The sequence below is a fragment of the Tupaia chinensis genome, unplaced genomic scaffold (assembly GCF_000334495.1).
Source record: "Tupaia chinensis unplaced genomic scaffold, TupChi_1.0 Scaffold143923_1, whole genome shotgun sequence".
Taxonomy (NCBI): Eukaryota; Metazoa; Chordata; class Mammalia; order Scandentia; family Tupaiidae; genus Tupaia; species Tupaia belangeri.
In genome coordinates this window covers 209,450-232,054 of record NW_006203774.1, presented here as the reverse complement: position 1 = coordinate 232,054, position 22,605 = coordinate 209,450, and the positions used below count along the sequence as shown (strand labels likewise).

The window sequence follows — 22,605 nt, the reverse complement described above, 5'->3', positions numbered from 1 at the left end:
GAGCAAGACTCTACAGCTGCACCTTAAGTTGGTCCCTATTTGAACTTTTTCGTACAATTAATAAAACGTTTTGAATGCTTTAAATAGGCAGTTCTCAAAATGCTTTTCATGGACCCTAGAGACCCACAACTCTTTCAAGGTGTCTACAAAATGAGAAACAATACTTTCATAATTACAGTATCACTCACCTTCCTTGCCATGTTGACATTGCGTGCATGGTACCGAGGTATGACGTGGAAAAACCCACTAGTGTCTTGGCCTGCATCAAGGCAGAGAGCCTCTATCTAACTACACTAGTAGCCACACTCTTCACTGCTACGAGCCTGCAATTAAAAAATAAAATGCTGGAGCCAGCTCTTTGGCTCAGCAGTAATACACTGCTCCAGAGGCCAGATCCCACATGGCAGCTGGGATTCGAATCCTGGACTGGTCAGCCTGCAATGAGTTGGCACACATGTTGAGTGTCCAAGATCTGACAGGCTGGAAGACTGGAGGAAGGAGACTGAGACGTGACCTGATGCTGTGGCAGGTCACACGGGTCTCTCACATGCACATGCTTTATCACAATGTTTAAAGTTCTTTAAAATAAATAAATAAAATGCTGGCCAGTCATGGTGGTGCAGTGGTAGCAGGCAGTCCTACCACAGTGGAAGCCATAAGGAAAATTGGGACTGGTTCTCCAGGTAACCAGCACATGCAGCAGACTGGAGAGGCTGGGGAAGAATCCCAGTGTAAGACTCTGTTGGAGGGCTTGCCTTCTGTGTGTCTTTCTCATGAAATAAGTAAACAAGTAAAAAGCCAGTTTCATTTAACTTCTGATCAAGTAAAAATCACTAATTTTATTAAATCTCAACCCTCGAATACACTAACATCCGTGTAACATAGTAAGTGTGCATTAAACACTTCTGTATACAAAATATGGAGGTTATATCAAGGAAAAAAGTACCACTTCGAGCTTCAAGTTGAACTAGCCATTTTTTTCCTGGAACATCACTCTTCACTTGAAAGACTCACAGACATGTTTTTTCATTGGATGCATATCACTTGCACACCATCGTAGACTCATCATAAGTCTGGGACCATCAACTATTTTTTTTTAAGGGTACGTGGCTATGCCAGAGAGACAGAAAGCAAGATCACCTCCCAGGGGGATGGCTATGCCACAATCTCTTCTCCTCCAGTCTCCTCTCAGGAATTTGGGCAAGAATGCACACAGGCACAGTATGAGTTTTAAGGCGCCAGGTCCGGGACTCGAACCATGGTCAGCTACACAAGAATCCAGCAATGTGACCATTACACCATCCACTGGGACCATCCATTCTTAAAAACTGTTATGGTGAGTTCCGATATTAATGTAATACTGTACAACGAAAGATGTACAGAACCAGTATTCTCCAAATGATCAATGCATGATTTTTACAAACAACAGGTAAATAGACTCATTCAAAATTCCAGATAGAGTAACAGATTTTAATGTAACAATGTATGAGGTTCATTGGCATGGTGTTTTTATTTTTTAATTTTTTTAACTGCCCTATAGGGTGCATGCACTTGCTGAAGAGAAAGAAAGAGAGAGAGAAAGCACCCCTCCCCATGGGGGATGAAAATGTTACAATCCCATCTCCTCCACATTCTTCTCTCAGGATTTGGGTACACAAGCCTGGCATGTTTTTCAAGCTGCTGGGTCTGAGACTTGAACCATGCAGTCGGTCATGTGGGATGCAGCCACCCTATCCACCATACCACCTGGCAGTCCCTGCATGGTTTTAGACTCCAATTTGCAACTGATCTTTAAGAAACTTCCACATTTGGAGTTTAGGTTTAATATCAAAGAAAAATATCCAGAATTACCTGAAGGGGCTGTTAAATATAACTACAGGCCCAGCCATTGTGGCACAAGCATCAAGTTTCAAGCAGAATGCTGGAAATTATATGGGAAGGTTCCAGGTTCAAAGCCCAGGTCTAACTAAACACACTGGGCACACCTGTGCTCCTGTGACTGGCAACAGAGTTTAAGGGAGAACTGCTACATAAAAACCGACTAAGGTGCCTGTTCATCTCTCTCAAATAAGAAAATAAACTTCTTAAAAAATGAAACACAACTAGATATGTGTACAGTTAGGTTTCCTTCATACATTACAACTAATACAGCATAATAAAACATACTGAATGTTGAAAAAGATAGGAAAATCTAGCTACCTTTCATTAATAGTTTTTTTTTTTTTTTTTTTTTTTAATTAATCCAGGTTTTAAAAAAATTTTTCCCTGGGGGCTGGCAGGTGGCATGATGGTTAAAGGTACAGGATTCCCACATAGTTCAAATCACAGACAAGGTGGCTTGCTTTCTCACATTTTCTTTCTCTCTCTCTCTGGTCAGATTAAAATAATAATACTAACGAATGGAATTAAATAATTAATATATATATAAAGATTTTCTCCTAAAAGAAGGCAAAACAATACTGTTTTCAAATTCTGCTGTGAAAATAATTATTCATAAAAAATTTACATTGAGGGACCAGCAGTTAGCATAATGGCTATGTCGCTGGACTCCCATGTAGTTGACTGCAGTTCAAGTCTTGGACCCGGCTGCTAAAACTCATGCCGGGGGCGTGTGCGTGCGTGCCCAAGATCCCAAGAGGAGAATGGAGAAGGGATTGCGGCGTGGCCATCCTCCCTGGGGGGTGATTTCTCGCTTTCTGTCTCTCTGTCTCTCTCTGGCTTTCTGGCAAGCGCACACGCCCTATAGCAAAAACCTCTCCAAAAAATAAATAAATTTTAAAAAAATAAAATAAACAAATAAATAAATAATTTACATTGAGGGACCAGCAGTTGGTGTAATGGCTATGTCGCCAGACTCCCACGTAGGACCACAGTTCAAGTCCTGGACTCAATGGTTGAAACTCACACGAGGCACGTGTGCATGTGTGCATGCCCAAGATCCTGAGAGGAGACTGGGGCAGAGCGGAGTGTGGTGTAGCCATCACCCCTGGGGGTGATTTCTCGCTTTCTGTCTCTCTGTCTCTGTCTTTTTTTTTTTTTTTTTTTTTGAGAGGTTTTCGCTATAGGGCTCATGCGCTCGCCAGACAGACAGAGAGACATGGAGACAGAAAGCAAGAAATCACCCCCTAGAGGGGATGGTCACGCCGCAATCCCTTCTCCATTCTCCTCTCGGGATCTTGGTTACACACGCACACGTGCCCGGCGTGAGTTTTAAGCCACCGGGTCCGGGACGCGAACCGCAGTCAACTACGTGGGAGCCCAGCGACACGAGGCACGTGGGTGCATGTACACAAAAAGGGATCACAGTGTGGTCATCCCTCCCGGGATTGCTTTCTCACTTTCCCTCTCGCTGTCTCCACCAAATGCACATGCCCTATAGCAAGAAAAAAAAAATTGGGGGGACAGATAATGGGGCGACTACACAATACTTTCACAATACTGTGAAATCATTTAATGCCACTGACTTATACACTTGAAAATGGTTAAAATAATATTTATGTTACATACAGTTTACCACAATTTGTTAAAATGGTTATCATTTTAAAAATTATTTAGCTATATCCCTTGAAAGATATTTGCTATGTTAGTAATGTTCAAATGAAATATTAACAGCTGAGCCCTCCAATAATAAATAAATAAACAAGTATCACTAGTAGCACTTTACTTACCCGTTTGGGGCCACTAAAAATCTTTCTTGTATTTTCCTTTGATTTGTCTCCTTGTTTATTTACGGGTTTCTTCACACTTTCAGGCACCCCAGGCAAGTCCTCTGTAAAATCCAAGTTTTCTGAAACAGTAATCAAAACTACTAGCTTTCTAATGTTCCAAATTATCTAACAGATAACCTGTAGGAAAATGTTTTAACATATTGTGGAGACGAAACAAAGTTATAAAAGCAACACAGAGCTGACAAAGTACTCCTGCAATTACTGCAAATTCCTACTCTCATCCCTGCTTGGCCCTCCCCGAGATCACGTACCTGCGGCTGCTGCGTATGAGCGCTGGCTGGTTCTGTGTGGATGTAACTACTGTACTGCAAAGGTCATACTAACTGCCTGGCGCACTGATACTGGCATGCTTAGTCTGCACATGTACACACATCAGGGGATTAGCCTTTGACAGTATTTTACACTCTAATCCCACTAAGGCATGTTGGCCTTTGTAGAAGGCCAGCCTGCATCTATGAAGGGCACGTTTTAAAAACGAAAAGGAGACAGCTCTGTGGGCAAATGATATGAAATGACCCAGTATGATGCAGTTCAGTGGTCGGTGGGTCTTCACACAAAACTAAACAAAAGATTAGATTACTTCTCAAAACTTTTTTTCCCAACCTAAACAAAAAGAGAAAACTAGGAAAACTTCTCTATCCCTATCCTTAAAATTGTTTGCTGTTTGGGGCCAGCGGGTAGTGTAGTGGTTAAGGTACTGGATCCTATGTGGCCAACTCAGTGGTTCGAGTACCAGCCCTGGTGGCTTGAAAAACATGCTGGCCACGTATGTGCACCCAAAATCCAGAGAGGGGCATAGAGAAGGGATTGTGGCACGGCCATCCCTCTGGGGAAGGAGGGAGTGATGTCTCAATTTCCCTCTCTCCTGTCTTTCAGGGAGTACATACGCCCTATAACAAAAATCCTTAAAAAAGAAAAAAGAAAAAAAAACTTGCTTATACGAGTAAGCCTAACCCTAAAATTCACGTAAACTGGCAGAGCAAGGGCTCAGGCAGGGCACAGGGTTACCCATCCTTTTGAGAAAGCAACTGCGAATCTGTCCTGCCCAGCCAGACCACAATGGACTAGACACAGGTTATCCACAGGAGATCCAAGACGACATGAGAAGAATTCTGACAATACTCTCATTTTGGCTTTTCTGCAGAGGGATGTGGGGAGTTCGTAGGGACACCCCTGCAAAATTCTAATCTTGAAGATAAGAATGATTCTAATGTAGCAAAATTATTTTTAGGCCACATCAGGCAAATTCCCAAGTAGTCTTAAGGATGGCTTGTACTTTGCATGCAGATCTCTATTTAAAAATACCATAATTCTGGGACCAGCAGATGGCATAATGGTTATGTCACTGGACCCCCCACACAGTTGACCGCAGTTTTAGTCATGAATCCGGTGGCTTAAAACTCACACAGGGTGCATGTGGGTGCATGCCCAAAATCCAGAGAGGACTGAAGGAGAAGGGATTGTGTAGCCATACCCTGTAGATGGTAATTTCTTGCTTTCTGTCTGTCTCTCCAGCAAGCACATGCACCCCATAGCAAAGATTTCTCTTCAAAAAAAAAGTATTATAATTCTAATTTGCTATAAAGATACTTATTCTATGACCCTAACAAGACAAAATCTTTATTTTATTTAAATAAGTAAACTGTTGAGAAAAACTGTATTTGGTTAAGAAGCCTGTATTCCACAGGCTTTCACATACTCTTCCTCGCCATGCAGTCAATCCCCTTCACAAAGCCCTTGTCAGGTAATGACTTAATTATAGCAGAAGTAACCTATTTCTTTTGTTTGTCTCTCATGGGTGGAGACTGAACTCCTTGAGGATCTCTAGCTATTCCTGGGCCTATCATTTTGAGAAAGAAATTAAATCCTCATTATTAAAAAGGAATAAATACTGGGGGCCAACAGACAGTCTGGTGGTTACTGCAGCTGAGTCCCCCACATGGCCAACTGGATGGTTTCAGTCCCAGACCCAGACCCAACAGCTTGAAAACTATACTGAGCACATGCGCGTGCATGCCCAAGATCCCAAGAGGTGGACGGAGAAGGGACTGCAGGAGGACATCCCCTCTAGGGGCTGTTTTCTCATTTTCCCTTCCTGTCTATGGCTGTCTTCAGGAAGCGCACATGCCCTATAGTTAAAAAAAAAAAAAAGTGAATACTTACCTAGCATTTCTCAGTTGTATTAAATGAACTTAAGACAGTTTGAGAATGTTAGTGTGTGTGTGTGTGTGTGTGTGTGTGTGTGTGTGTGTGTGTCTGTACATGCACGTTTATTTTAAAGACAGGGTCTTGGGCCAGCAGATAGCATGGAAGTTAAGTGCTAGATCCCTCATGGCCAACGGCTCAGTTGAGTCCTGGACCCCACAGCTTGAAAATCACTGGTGCATGAATGCCCAAAATCCCTAGAGGCGAGTGGAGGAGAAAGGACTGATGTGGCCATCTCTCCTAGGGGGCGATTTCTCACTTTACCTCTCATTGTTTCTCCTCTTTCTCCAGCAAGCACACAAACCCTAAGGCAAAAACCTCTCAAAAAGTAAATAAAGGGAACCAGCAGTTAGCGTGATGGCTATGTCGCTGGACTCCCACGTAGTCGACCGCGGTTCGTGTCCCGGACCCGGTGGCTTAAAACTCACGCCGGGCGCGTGTGCGTGCGTGCCCAAGATCCCGAGAGGAGAATGGAGGAGAAGGGATTGCGGCGTGACCATCCCCCCTGGGGGGTGATTTCTCGCTTTCTGTCTCTATGTCTCTCTCTGTCTGTCTGGCGAGCGCACGCGCCCTACAATGAAAATCTCTCCAAAAAAAAAAAAAGTAAATAAAGAAAGACAGGGTCTCACTAGCTCAATCTCAATCCTCCTGTCCCAGCCTACCCAGGAGCTGGGACACAGGTACACACGACCAGGCCTAATTCTTTCAGATAGGGTCTCACCATGCTGCCAGGCCAGCCTTGGCCTCTCACCCGAGAATCTGGGACTACAGCACACACCATTGCACTCAGCCTTGGGAGGGGACTCGCCCAGCCTAAGCCCAGGGAGCAGTGCAGCACATGCAACTGTGGCTGGGCCAAGGATTTTTTTTTGTTAGTTTATTAGTTTCTAAACCAACCACAAGGATTATTCATTTTAATTTTCTGTGGGTTCTGTCATTACAACCATCTGTTATGGGTCTAGTTCTAAATACCCAAGACCTATCCCTGTTTCTCTACTGAACTTGGATTTACAAAGTGGACACATCACAATGTTCACTATCACTGCTCCAGAGACACACGCTTTAAAACCCTCACATGCTGACCTAAGACACGAGACTCCCCAGGCTACACACTGGTTCTTTACAACGTGGGACACAATCATTAGCACTTAAAATGCTATGCCTTTGGATAGTCACCTGTGGGTCTAAACCGGCACCTCTGTTAATATTCAATATAATAAGCAATAATTCAGCTCCAGAAAAAAACAAAACAGCTGTTTATTTAAGCCTGAAAAACACATCTACTTGTTATGCTTTTAAAGAATCTTACCTGCATTATTAGTAGTAGACTGGCTATCCTGGAAATGCTCACTGCTTTCTGGGGGAGGCTGCAAGGAGGGTGATGGAGTTGTTTTAGTTCTTTTTTTGTCTTTCTTTCTTTCCACTTGACAGTCATCGTCGTCTTCATCTTCACTTTCACTGAGATCGTCAAAGCCAAAATACTTAATTTTGTAATTAGAACTTCCAGAACCTCCTTCATCACCTCCTGTCTCATCATGATCTTCAAAACCAAAAAATTCAAGTTTAACATCCTTTTTGGATTTAGTATTACTAGGTCGAAATCTAGTAGTGGTCTTAGAAGTTGCAATATCTGCCTTTTTTCTGAGACGGCCAGCTTCTCCCAGATCTGCAGGAGTAGATGCGGTGAACTCATCCATGCTGCGTTCCATGGTATCCTGGATGGTAACATTACAAACTGACAAGCAAGACGGATGTAAAACAGTGTAATCTCTAGTCCGTCCAACTGTCCCTCTAAAACTGGTCCCACAACTTACACCACCTTTCTTTGCCTGATTCAGGCCATCTTTACTAGGTTCACTGTTTGCTTTGGCTAAGGCCTGACTGGTACCATCCATTAGCTTATCAAAATTTGATGCTCCTTGAGAGGATTTCGTTTTATTGGCCCTACAGTACGTCCTACAATTGCTTGGCCTAAGAACACTTTGCACAATGTCTTCTTCAATGGCTTCATTTAGATTTTCCAATCGATTTTTTAAATCGTCATCCTTCATCTCCAAGAGAGGATCACTATCCAAACTCAAGATACAATCTTCTGCTCTGATATCTTCAAAATCATTATCCCATTCATATAAACCAGTTCTTATAGATCCCTTGATTGGAGAGACTTCTGATGGGGAGTCTGACCTTTTCCCAAACTGGGAGTTCCAAGCATCATTTGTTTCCTTGATTTCATCAGCTTTGTATCCAGAAGCCACTGTGGTTTCTACACTGAGTTTCTTAGTACTATCTTCAGCATTTTTGTTAAAATGGTGACTATTCTTTTCATGTTCTTCACTAAAATTCTCCACTTTATCTATAAAAATAAAAACAAGTCAAATAATAACATGAGTGGCATCAATTTAAAAGGTAATAGATAACAGGGATATTTGGCAACTTAGCAACACAGAACCAACTGAAATAATAGGGCCTGCAGTTGGTGTGGTGATTAAGGCACTTGGATTCCTACAGGGCCAACCACAGCTCAAGTCCCAGATCTGGCAGCTTGCTTTCTCACTGCACTCCCTCTGCCAAATAGCAAAATTACTTTAAGGAATATGCTTACTTATTTAAAAAGTCATTTACAAATTTCAATTCATAAACCATCAAATACACGTGAGAAGGATGCTTCACATGGACAAATTCACTGTACAATTTTTTTCTCTGTCTGTCTGTCTATCTCTGGTGAGTGCATGTACCCTGTAGTAAATTAAAGAATCATAATGATGATAGTAATAATGACTATTATAATTATTTTTAAAAGGAAACAATTACAATTTTAAGTTGAAATAAAAAGTAATGTTTATACATCAGACATTTCCTCTCTTATTCAGTACACAGCACTTGCATGTTCTAGTGACCTTTCCACAGGCATCAAGTTCCTTAAAAATATGTCCTAAACTCTTCACAAGACATTTTCAAGAGTGTTAAGGAATTCAATTGATTTAGAATAACATGTAAAAGACGCAGCCAACTCTTTCTACAAATATTATGGTACTTTCAAATAAAAATATTTAAATTAAAAAGTATTTAGTAGAACCTCAACTAGCTTAACCTAATTAAATAAAATCCTTCTGGCAGGATGTGTATCTGGGGCAAAGCTACCCATAAGGCATGCTAGTTGTGTCAAGAAACCTGTCAACCGGACCAGGTTTCTCTAGCTACCTTCCATTCTTTCTTCTAATCCTCAAGATTCAAACAAGTATTATAATTAATTCACTCAGCATTTACTGGTAGACTAACACTGGCAAAATGCTTTACTCTATGCCAAATAGCAAAATTATTTTAAGGAATACGCTTACTTTCTTAAAAAGTCATTTACAAATTTCAATTAATAAACCAACAAATACACGTGAGAAGGATGCCTGTCATGGACAAATTCACTGTACAATTTTTAAAGCTACCCAATAGGTTTAAATATAACTAGTTAAGATGTGCATTTACTTACCTTTAGAAAGCATCTAATTAAACATGGTATATCTGCTGTATTCTTAGGTATTTCCCAGCTAAAGGCAAGAACTATGGTTTTCATCTCAGAAGCATCAATCACTAATCATAAGATACTGAAAAGCTAAGAATTAAAAGCTGACTGCTTTTAATCTGTGAAGGGGTACAGGCAAGTCAAGTCTGAAACCTAACTTGAAGACATAATCCCAGAGCTTCTGTAACAAGTAAATAAGCACTTGTAGCTAAGCCTGGAGACTTGTGTTGCCCTCACTAAACTTTCTCTCGTATTTCTCAGAAGACCCCAACTTTGGGAGTTTTCCTGAGAGTTTCAAACTCATCTGTTCAATAGGGGTACCACTAATCTCACCTACTGTTTCAGTGCTATGAAATGAATTACTGGAATACACACCTCTAAGGGCACTTAGTAAATAAATGCTTGGTGTGCTTAGTACATAAAGGTCTATGAGATGTCACGAAATGTTAAGCTGTGATTTTTTTTCCCTCCCTATGTTACTATCCCTCCTGCTTCAGCTTCCCAAGTCCCTAGAACTATAGGTACACTACTACCCAGCTTTTACCGTAGGCCAGGAATCGAACCAGGTTTCCCATGTAGCCTCAGCCTGTCAAATAGCAGATATTCACCTTGCATTACCATGGCTAGCCCTTGCACTAAATAAATTTTATAGGTGTAAAGCATTCCACTGTCTTCACATCAACAAAATTTATTTAGGCTGTTCCTTATTGTTTTATGTAATCAATATCCTCTGTACCCCCCCCAAACTTATATGAACAATAATTAACCATTTAAAAAATTGTTCCGTTTTTAAAATTTATACTTAATCACTGTACCTCTTTACAGCATACAACATGGTTTTTCCCAGCATGAATACAGTGCATATTAGTCAAGTCAAAGACATTATCATACATTATCATCAAAAGATAACTTTTCACTTTTGTGTCTATTACATTTTTTTGCCCCTCATCCCCCTCCATTCCCCTATTACCCATTCCTTTTTACCCACTCCCTTCTATACTGTCTCCAGTATCTATCAGGGAGTTGGCCTCCCTAATAATCACGGTTTTAAAAATTATTACTTTAAGGTCAGCAGGTCCCAAAACACAACAGTTATGTCCTATGCACAGGGAATAGGATCCCACATGGCTTACCACATAGTTCAACTCCTGACCCCGATGGTTTGAAAACATGTTGGACACGTGCACGTGTATGCCCAAAATCCTGAATGGATAGAAAATGGAGGAAAAAGGAACCCCGCTGAAGGGTTCTCTCTCTCTGGCAAGTGCATGTATCCGGCATTTAAACAAAACAAAACAAAAACAAAAACAAAACCCTATTTCAAGTTTTTTACTTCCCTTTCCCCTAAAATCAGACCATGTGCACTGTTTATATATCAGGTTGCTAGTAGTATCATTAGGCTGCCTTCTGTCTGATGAGAACCTTGTAAATGTGCTTTAAGTGCCAAGGGTAACAGGTCAGTACGAAAAGTATTCTCACTAGAGGAACTGAATCATTAGCAAACATGAGCTAACCATGTATCCAAAACAGCATAAACAATTCTACAGGTGAATTACTGTTATAGTACAGAACATATTATTTAAACTTTTAAAGCACAAAGATAAAAACACATTTTTTAAAATTATTTTATTTAACTTTATTTGTGTATTTTAATTTGACTAGAGAGGAACAGAGAGAGAGAGAGATGGAGATGGAAAGCGAGCCACCAAGTCCAGGACTCGAACTATGGCCAACCATGTGGGAGTCGAGCATCTTAACCACCATACCACCTGCTGGCTCCGATAAAAACAAATTTAAGGAAGAATTCTAAATAGGAAAAGCTGGGATTGTAGCATGGCCATCCTCCCTGGGGGTGTTTTCTTTCTCTCCTGTGAGCGCATATATACAACAGGAAAATCTAGATTATTTCCCTTCACTTTTCACCAAACCTATCATTACATGGATGAGGAAAGTGAGGACCCCCACCCCTAGTGGTAGCTGCTAAGCACTGAAATGCCAAGGCCAACAAATCCATCTTAACCCACAATAACAAAAGAGGCTCGAAGCGCTCTGCCAGCTGGTCCACATGAAGGTCTGGGCCTCCCATACACGCTGAGCGTGCACTAGACAGACACAAGCTGGCAGGAGGGGATCAGTGTGAAGGCCCTGCTGGACTGGCTTCTCTCTCTCTGCCTCATATTCTCTCATGGAAGAAATAAATAAAATTAAGAAAAAAAAAGAAAAAAGAAAAGAAGAAATCTCGATGAAGAGGTTAAAAATTTAACAAACGCACTGGTCAAGTGGCAGATGTTTATCACATGATGTGAAGAATAAATTTAAACAAAACCTTCGATTCTAAGAAGCCTGTACAGAAGACTGGCTTTGGAGACTATAATCCACAAAATACAATGGGGTAGCCAAAATCGTTGACCTAGAGCAGAGAAGAGAATTACATGAAAGTCGCCTTTAAATGTCACAGAAAGAGGGAACCAATGTATTCAACGTGAAGAAATCACTCAATTCATAGGAACTGTAGGACTAAGGAGTATTAAAGAGCAATGAGATCTGTCCAACAAAGGAGGGATCAGCTAGGAAGAAAGTGATCCTATATCACAAAATAAATCTATGATAAAATGAGATTTCATTAATATTAGTAACTTCCACTCTGCAAAAGGCACTGTTAAAAGAATGCAAGCCCAAGCCACATGGCTGTAGAAAGCATCTCTAGTAAACGAATCTGGTAACAGATTTGGATTCACAAAGAGGGCCATCCCCCTTTTTAAAGGTTTTTGCTTATGTGCTCATCAAAGAGACAGAAAGTGAGAAATCACCCCTCAGGGGAGATGGCCACGCCACAATCCCTTCTCCATGCTGCTCTCAGGATTTGCCACAATCCTTTCTCTATGATCTTCTTGGGATTTGGGGCACACATGTGAATTTCAAGCCACCAGGTCTAGGGCTTGAACCATGGTTGAACATGTGGGAGTCCAGCACCTTAACCACCACACCACCTGCTTGCCACAAAAACTCTTTTAAGTTGGGGTCTAGGGGGTCAGCAGGTGGTGTGGTGGTTAAGGCACTGGACTATCACATGGCTGACAGTGGTTCAAGTCTTAGACCTGGTAGCTTGCTTTCTCACTTTCTCTCTCTCTGCTAAGTACATAAGCCCTGTGACAAATTTTAAAACAGTAATAAAAATAAATTTAATAAATAATTCTTAAAAAAAAAAAAAAAAAAAAAGCAGGGTCTTGACATGTCTCATTCTGCCTCAGCCTCCCAGCTGATACTATAGGTGTGTGCCACATTAAAAAAAAAGTTATTTTATCTAATTTTATTCACTGTCATTATTTTATTTTATTGAAGTTGACCAGAGAGACAAGAGAGAGAAGGAAAGTGAGAAACCAAGCTGCCAGGTCTGGGACTCAAACTGTGGTCAGCCACATGGGAGTCCAGACGCCTTAACCACCACGCCCCCCCCGTCCAGCCCCCACATTGGGGGGGGGTCCCTTTTTTTTTTTTTTTTTTTTAAGAAAAAATAATCATTTATTTATTTGTTTGTTTAATTTGCTATAGGGCACATGCACACACAAGAAAAGAGACAGAGAGAGAGGAAGAGAGAGAGGAAAAGTGAAAAAGCAATCTGCCAGGCCGAGACTCAAACCAGCTGGCCATGTGGCAGTCCAGCACCTTCACCACTAAGACACCTGCTGGCCACTAGGCTCTTCTGTACAGGGTCTCACCATGTTGCCCATCTCACCTTCAGCTCAAATCCTCCTGCCTCAGTCTCCTGAATTGCTGGTGTTACAGGCATATTCCACTGAATCCAGCCTTTTAGGTTGGGCAGGAAATAAAATCCAGGCCTCCTGCGTGGTCCCAGAGTGTGGACCACCACATCTTAGAACCACAGGTACTACCATGGCTAGGCCTGCGTGTATAAGGTTCAGAGAGAAAACAATCCAATTAAAAATGAACACGTGGGGCCAGCAGATAACATGGTAGTTAAGGCACTGGATTCCCACATGGCGAATGCACTGCTCAAGTCCAGGATGGGCGGCTTGAAAAGCATGCTAGGCGCATGTGTGTGTATGCCCAAAATTCCGAGAGGAGAATGGAAAAGGGACATAGCCAAAGAAACTATACCGTTATCAAGTAAGCACATAAAAAATGTTCTTCATTAGCCTAAGGGAAATGCAAAATACTGAATTCCTTAATATAGCGGGTGGTCAGAAAAGTCATGACTCATTTCTGCATAGAAAGTATGCCATGACTTTACCAATGATCCAATAGTAAGAATCCTTACACATCAGGAAATTCAATAACCCAGTAGGAAAAGAACCTGGGGAGGGTCAGCTGGTGGTATGGTGGTTAGAGCAACTGGATCCCACATGGCTGAATGCAGAGTTAGAATCTCGAACCTGGCACCTTGAAAAACACACTGGGCACATGTGCCTGTGTGCCCAAAATCCAGAGAGGAAAATGAAGGAAAAGAAAATGTGGTGAGGCCATCCCTCCTCGGGAAGTGATTTCTCACTCAGTGAGCACAAGTACCATATGACAAAAAAGCAAACATAAAAAAATTAAAAAATTAAAAAATTTAAAAAATTTTAAAAAAAGCAAACATACATGAAAAACTAGAGATATAAGGAAGCAATTCATAAATAAATATAAATGAACTAGTAACATGAAAAGATATTCAATGTCACTCACAATTCAAGAGCAAAGTAAAACAGTGGGAGCACACTGCTTTACATTGCTGGAAGCCAGAGGGAACCTGGGGCTCAGTTCCCAGATCGGCACATATATGCTGAGCACACGTGCATGCCAGGGATCATGCTAGCTGAGAAGGCTGAGGGGATGATCATGGCATGAGATCCTGTCGAGGGTACTTCTCTCTCTCAAAAGAATAATAAAAAACAAAAGCAAAACAAATGTGGGCCACCCATGGTGTGGAAGTCAGGGCGGCTAGATCCCACACAGCTGGCTATACGGTTAAGGTCCCAGACTCAGTGATTTGTGAAACACACCAGGGGTGTGTGTGTGTGTGTGTGTGTGGGTGTGCCCAAAAATCCCAAGAGGAGGGAGAAATGGAGACGATGGGATCACAGCGTGAGCGTTCCCAGGGGAGGGGATGTGCTTTTTCACTTTCCATGTTCTGTCTCCTCAGTGAGTATACCCACTCTGGAAATTTGATAGAAACAAAAACAAAAATCAAACTAAGAAAAAAACAAGGCCGAACAACATTTACACTTTTAAAAAGTTTAATTATTCCTCCCATGAGATAGACAGAGATAGGCACCCCCTACAGTGTCTTCACACTTGATCCACCCGCAGCCATAACCAGGCAGGATCACAGGCCCGCACGCTACCCCGTCTACACAGGGTGCACAGGATGCCTCCTTCCACGTGTACAGGAGGCACAGAGGTTGCGGGCTGTGAACCCACTATCTTCCCACGTGTATCCAGCCGTGTTACTGCTGTGCCACCATGTTTCCCTGGATTTACAGATATCGAGGCCTCAGTACGTGCCCAGTACTGTTCTAAGTATCTCTCATGTATTATATTATTGACCTCACAGTAACCATCTGAGGTAGGTACTATCATTACAAGTTCCTAATCCCTCATTCACAATTCTGACATACAAAAACCTCTAAAAACTAAACATATTTTGAAGCAAAACCTGACCTCACCTAAAGTGAGACTATTTTTTTAAGAGGTTTTTGCTATAGGGCATGGGTGCTCTCCAGAAAGAGAGAGACAGAGAAAAGGAAAGCGAGAAATCAGCCCCCAGGGGGTATGGCCATGCCACAATCCCTTCTCCTCCATTCTCCTTTCAAGATCTTGGGCATGCACACACATGCGCCCAGTGTGAGTTTAAGCCACCGGTCCAGGACTCAAACTGCGGTCGACTACATGGGAGTCCAGTGACACAATCATTACGCCAACTGCTGGTCCCTAAAGTGAGACTATTTATAATATTTCCCCTACTCAGAGACGGTATTTTCCTTTTTTTGGATCAGACAGTGCCACCTCAGACCCTGGTAAGGGTATTATGTGAACTTTCCAAAAACCTAGATAATTCTAAATTCCAAAATGCATCTGGTCCCAAAGGTTTCAGATAGACAATGGAACACTGCATTTCATTCCAGGATAAAGAACAGCAGACTTAAATTTCTAGCTGACTGTTACACAGTTACTAACTGGTATTTATTCTCCAAAAAATAAATTTAGCACTTATAACTTGACTAGCCTACACTGTTTTTATGCTGGGAAAAACCATTTTGTATGCTCTAAAGATGTAGTGACTAAATGTAAATTTTAAAAATAAAATGAGGGCCAGCAAGTAGCACGGTGGCTAAGATGCCGGACTCCTGCACGGCTGATCCCAGTTCAAGTACTGGACCTGGAAGCTTGAAGCATGTGCATGGGTGCCCCAAATCCCAGGAGTGGAATGGAGAAAGGACTGTGGCATGGCCATCACCACCCAGCCTCCAGGAGGTGATTCTTCTCTCTCATCCTCTCTGTTTCTGCCCAGGGAGGGCGTGAGCTCTATGACAAAAACCTTAAAATTAATTAATTAAAGGATTTATCAAAATGTAAACACACACACACACACACAGCAAGTAACCTAAAGTGTGACATCCTTGACAACTGCTTAAGTAATCCATAGCACATGTAGAAACTGACACATATGCAGCAGTATTTTCTAGGGTGAGGGCGGCAAGAGAATACTTTTTAGATACAAAAATGAAAATTATCCTCAAGATATACGTGAAAGAATAAGATACAAAATGGCTTGTCATCATTTGCAGATTTAAATACACACAGAAGTTCACATATATACATACATATAACTTTATGTACTACTTGTATGTGCACCATATATATCAGAAAGACTGAAACAAAGAACAGTGAAACCAGCCGTGGCATGATTAAGGCAGCTGAATAACCAGGCAGGCAGTTCAAATCCCAGACCTAGCAGCTTGAGAAATACAGCAGGGGTAGGTGGGTAGGTGTAGGAATAGGGGTGTGTGTGTGTGAGAGAGAGAGAGAGAGAGAGAGAAATCCGAAAACGAAAAATAAAGAGGAGGAGAGTGCAACATGATCATTCCCAAGAAAAGGTGCTTTGTCATTTTCTTTCATAGTCTACCTCTCTCAAGTACACCTGTGCCCTTTAACAACAACAACAAAAAGACAAAGACAAGTCAAGTCTAGAGAGAATTGGGGTGCCAAAATTTTAAAAAGGCAGTAAGAGGAAGATTTTAATCAATACCATTCTGAACCATGTGCACATAATCTTTTAAAAGATAGACATGGTGGGACCAGCAGTTAGCGTAATGGCTATGTCGCTGGACTCCCATGTAGTCGACAGCGGTTCGCGTCCCGGACCCGATGGCTTAAAACTCACAATGGGCACACGTGCGTGCGTGCCCAAGATCCCAAGAGAAGAATGGAGCAGACGGGACTGTGGCGTGACCATCCCCCCTGGGGGGTGTTTTCTCGCTTTCTGTCTCTGTTTCTTTCTAGTGAGTGCACGCGCCCTACAGCAAAAACCTCTGCAAAAAAAAAAAGACATGGTAATTTTTTTTAAGTTTTTTGGTTTTTTTTTTTTTTTTTTTTGCTACCCCACACACGCTCTCACTGGAGTTCGGGAGGAGGAAAGGGAGTGCGAAAAATAATTCCCCAGGGGGATGGGCTCTCAGGAATCACTTCTCTTAGGAGTTCGGGCGTGCGCGCATGCACGCACACACGCACACACACACCTGGTGTGTTTTTTCAAGCTACTGAGCCCAGGGCTCAAACCACATAGTTGGCCATGCAGGATCCAAAGCCTTAACCATGTCACCCAAGAAGGTACATAATTTAAAGTAAAAAGTATTAAATATAATAAGTAAACAAGTCACTTTACTACTTTTGTGGCTAGGTAAAGTGCAAAGTTCAACAGGAGTAGGACAATCTTGGGAGATAAAATAGTCATACTATTAGAGAGAACTTTGGCAGTATCATTGAAAATCTACATGTGTGTGTTGTTTTTATACCACTTCTAGAAGCTCTGCTACCACTACACGGAGAGATGACATGATTCTCAAAGATGTTAAGTAGAAAGATGGTCAATGTAACATTTATTTGTAATAGCAAAAGACCAGAAGAGCCAAAATTTTCCTAAGAAACTATTAGGTCATCAAGAAAGCCATGATGTAATTTTCTATTTTTCTATGCAAAAATGTGTCATGACTTTTCCAACAACCCAATAGTTTTAAAGCACAGCATATCCACAAAACAGGAAACTATGAAGCTGCTAAAAAGAGCAAGGCCAATCTATAACCAGTAAGGATACATCTTCAAGATTATTACTTAAGTGATTAAAAATCACAATATATTACTGGGTTGCTGGGAAAGTCATAACACATTTTTGCATAGAAAAACATACCATGACTTTCCCAATAGCGTAATATATACACACACATGCGTGCACACACATATATACATCACACGTGCTCCAATTTGTGTGTGTCTGTTACTGCCAGAGGGCACATGAATTCGTCAAAGAGAGACAGAGAGAGGAGATGTAGATGGGGTAATAGTTATGTGGTTGGACTCCTGTGTAGTTGACGACAGTTCAAGTTCTGGACCCAGTGACTTTAAAGTCACGCCAGGCACATGTGCGTGTGTGCCCAAGATCCCGAGAGGAGAATGGAGGAGAAGGGACTGCGGCGTGGCCATCTCCCCAAAAGGTGATTTCTTGTTTTCTGTCTCTCTGGCGAGCACACATGCCCTATAGTAAAATCCTCTCTCAAAAAAAAAAAGAGACAGAGAGAAGGAGTGCACGCGTGCACACACATACACACACACCCAATGGGATGTGGTCACATCACAATCCTTCTTCAATTCTTTCTCCCATCAGGACTTTGGGCATGTGCACACACGCATGCACCAAGTGTGTCTTTCAAGCCACTGGGACAGGATACAGATTACGGTCAGCCATGGGGATCCAGCTCCCTTAACTGCTGAACTGTGCGTGTGCTTAAGGATACAGAGATAGGAGTGCTGAGCATGTTCAAGAGAATGAGAAGATGTGTAAGAAACGGTTAATAACATTTTGCTTCACTGAAGAGAACTGACTTCACTGTTAACAAAAGCATGTGGCTGTTTATCAGCGGCCCTTAGGTGCCACAGGAAAGACGTGACACATTTTCCTCAGTGGATCACCTGTCCTCAGAAATTTAAAAGGTAAAATGCACTTAAAGAAGAAATTTAAGCACTTCAACTATTAATCTAAATACCTTATTATTTTATAAAGTATACTTATAATATAATACACAAGATTTACACTTAACTCTTAAAACAATAACTTCAAATGTGCCCACAACACAGGGCATCCTTCTCATCCCTGCATTGACATGACCCTTCCCTGCCCACCCTTGCATCAAAATAGAAAACACACCACACACAGCCCAGGCACTCCAGCCAGTGGCACTGGGCCTCCCTTCCAGGTGGCAATTCACTGTTCAAACTATGAGGCTGTTAGGAAAGTCTTGACGCATGCTGCATAGTAAAGCACGTCATAACTCTCTGGACAACCTAATAGACACAGACACCTCACAGTGCCCAAAAACCTTCTAAAACATATACAGGAAGGAGTACATTTTAAGGAATTTTGTTTCGTTTTGTTTTTGCGTTTCATCATAGGGCATGTGCCCTTACCAGAAAGAGACAGAGAGAGGGAAAGTGAGAAATCTGCCCCCGGGGCAGAGGAGGAAGAGGATGGCCATACCACAATCCCTTCCCCATAGGCATGCAAACACATGCGACTAGCATGATTTTCAAGCCTCCAGGTCTGGGACTCAAACCACCAGAGGCCATGTAGGGTCCAGTGCCTTAACTACCAAGCCACCAGCTGGCCCCAAGGAAATTCATTTCTAAATCCCCAACCTCCATGTATACTCCAGTCCAATTTCTCACTCTTCTCCACAATGTAAGCAATGCTATTATCGCTCACCTACCCTACCCTAACCTTACTAAGGTATCTCTCTCCAATTCTGGCATGACCTATAAAGAAGTAATGTGAGATTCCCGTCTTCCATCTTTCATCCCTGAGTAACTCATGTCTAGATAACAAATCTTTCACGTGGTAGGTGGTTTCCAATTACTGCTTTTCACAAAATCGAAAATACCTATTAAACTGATTTATTAATAAAAGAAATTTTTCATAATTACCTTGTGACTTGTATCATATAGAAGTTTAAATAACAGAAACTGCTATAATGGAGTTTTATTTTATTCTGAAAACTTAAGGCTTCTCAGTATTTTTTCTTTTCCACTTTATTGCTAGAGTATGCATGCACTTGTGAGAGAAGAGACAGAAAGCAAGCAAGCACCCCCCACAATGGGGCAAGGTCACGACACAATCCCTCTTCTCTCCATCCCATCAGGATTCTGGGCACACACACCCACCGTGTTCCTGAAGCTACCAGGGGACATGAACTGGTATTCAAACCGAGATCAGGCATATGGGATCCAGCTCCCAAAACACAGAGCTCACCCGCTGTGCTACTGGTCCAACCCCAGTTTCTCAATATTTATATGAATTTTAAAATAAAGTTATATAAAATAATTCTTTTTTTTAAAATAAATGCATGTACATATTTTTTATACCAGGAATTATAAAAAGATGAACATTAAAAGACTTAAACATAGGGGCCAGCCGTGGTGTGGTAGTTGGGGCACTGGATCCCACATGGCCAATTGTGCAGTTCAAGTCCCAGAATCCTAGGGGAGGATGTGAAAAAAGGAATGAGGAGTGGCCATCCCTCTTATGGGGTGCTTCCGCGCTTCTCTCTCTGGTCTGTCTCTCGCTGACAAGCACATGCACCTTATAACAAAATTAAGAGGAAAAAAAAAAGGAATAGAATTATTCTAGTGATAATATTTATTTACATATACATAAACTAATTCGAAAAACCCTCACCCATATTTTTAAGAGATATATTTCAAATTTCATTGTTTGATCAATTACCCACTAATTGTGGTCTTAACTATCAGCAATAGATCACAGAATTCTTTAAACAGTTAAAGTCACAGAAAATTCTTTAAAAGTTTAAATTTAAATGCATATACTGGGGCCAGCAAGTGGTATGGTTAAGGGCACTGGTCAAGGCCATGGTTCGAATCCTGAACCTAGTAGCTTGCTTTCTGGCTTTCCTGCCCTCTCTCTCACTCTGTCCCTCTCTAGTCAAATTAAAATAAAGTTAAATAAAATAATTCTTTTTAAAAAAAATAAATAAACGCATGTCCATTTTTTGTACCAAGAATTATGAAAAGGATGAACATTAAAAGATTAAACAGGGGCCAGCAGGTAACATGGTGGTTAAGGCACTGGACTCCCATATGGCTGACTGCAGCCCGAGTCCTGGGCCTAGTTGCTTGCTTTCTCATTTTCCTGCTCTTTCTCTCTCTCTGCCCTATAGCAAATTTTAAAAATAAGTAAGTAAAATTAAATAAATAATTCTTTAAAAAAAAAAAAAAAAAGACTAACAGAAATGTATTCATCAGAGGCTGGCTCTGTGGCCCCTAATGAATATAAGTAATACACTGTTCTAGACAAGCCAGATCCCATCTGGTGAGCACTACCTAAACCTCCAGGCCAGTCAGCTTTAACATGGCAGCCATGGGCACAAGCACCTAAGATCCAAGGGCCAGAAAACTGGAGGAAGGGGACTGCAGCATGACCAGCCCCTCTGGGGAGTGCTTGTCCTTCTCTCTCTCTTTCACGTGCAAATTCACAACTCACACTATTATGAATCTTTCTTTTAATTCCTTTTAAAAAAGAAATTCATTAGTATTAAATTCTGAAGAAGTGAAATACAAAGACAAAATGAACAAGGAGCACTGTAAATCTACCGATTTAAGAGCTTGTTCTTATATGATTTAACATTTAACAGTGAAGTAATTATGGCATTTGCCAGCTAAAAAGTAAAGATAATAAAAGATAGTAGTTATTTTGAGGATGAGAAGGGACACATGGAAAAGCTTCTGAAGCAGCTGGCACAATTTCATTTCTTAACTGGGGTGGCAGTTATAAAAATTTGCCCTTATAATAATTCATTAAGTTTTGTGTGGTTTTCTGTCACTTTAAGATAAAAAGGTTTTTAAAATCACTATGATATACAAATTACATGTTAGTTTCATTTTTGAAATATCAATAGTTACGTGAAATTATATCCTTTCCAAGCATTTAAATTTAAGAAGAATACTTTCATGACCTGTATTTTGTATATTTTACATAACCTAAGGTGAGAGACTGCTGGTCATAAGAAATAAGGACATGTTTACACAATGACTTAAAAGTGCAGCCTGAAATAACCAAAATAACTGAAAATAACCAAAGGTCATTGGACTAGCAAATGAACTGGGGTACACACAATGGAATACACTACTCAGCAATAAAAGGAAGAACTGCTGTACATGGAAGAGCATGTGATAATTCTAAAAGCACACGCTAAATGAAAGCCTGACTGAAAAGGCTATACACTATATGAACCCATGTATATGACTTTTTTTTTTTTTTTTTTTTTTTTTTTTAAAAAAAAGCTTATTTATTTCTCAGGGTTTTTGGGCCGTAGCCTGCCACCAGCTTTCAGCACGGTTGGTACACTTAGGAAGGCCTCCACACTTGAACTGGGAACCTCCGCGCGGAAGGCCTCTCAGAGTCCTGTTTCACTGCTGCAGCTACACCCAGCTCCTCTGACATTTTGAAAAGTTAACAAGTAAGTGGATGCAAGTGGTTGGAGATGGGAAAACAGCCTGACTACAAAAGAGCACAAGAAACTTTTTGAGGTGATGGAATCTCTGCATATCTTGATGGTGGCCCAGTGATGACGTAACTGTAGGCACCTTTTACGGTTTTTTCCCTTTGGGTGTTCCACCAGGTATCTTCCATCCCTCAGGAAGCTGACATGTATGTACCAAAAACTTTCCTCAGCCTCAGGCTGCCACGTGGCTCCACCCATGAAGAGTCCGAGCAGAATGAAGAACTAGATCCAGGTACTTCATTCCTCTAGGCCCCTCAACAGAATACCTATTAAGGTGGCTTCCTCGGCCTGACTCAGGCAACGCCCCATCCTTTGCGTACGGATGGTAGCAGCTCTGCAAATAACCAAGGCACATCCCTCATGGTTT

The 22,605-nt window shown here is 41.4% G+C and overlaps 1 protein-coding gene across 3 annotated transcripts in view; it reads right to left on the bottom strand.

Annotated features, from left to right (window-relative positions):
• WAPL (WAPL cohesin release factor) overlaps positions 1–22,605 on the bottom strand; it is a 91,144-nt gene that overhangs the window by 55,344 nt on the left and 13,195 nt on the right. For 2 of the 3 annotated variants that reach the window (XM_006165496.3, XM_014582947.2), the window contains exons 2-3: positions 7,243–8,286; positions 3,669–3,787 (exon numbers count right to left, since the gene is read on the bottom strand). In XM_006165496.3, coding sequence (XP_006165558.1) covers positions 3,669–3,787; positions 7,243–8,286 — 1,163 coding nt within the window. The remainder of the gene's footprint in view (positions 1–3,668; positions 3,788–7,242; positions 8,287–22,605) is intronic. The other variant, XM_006165497.3, reaches the window with a different exon arrangement.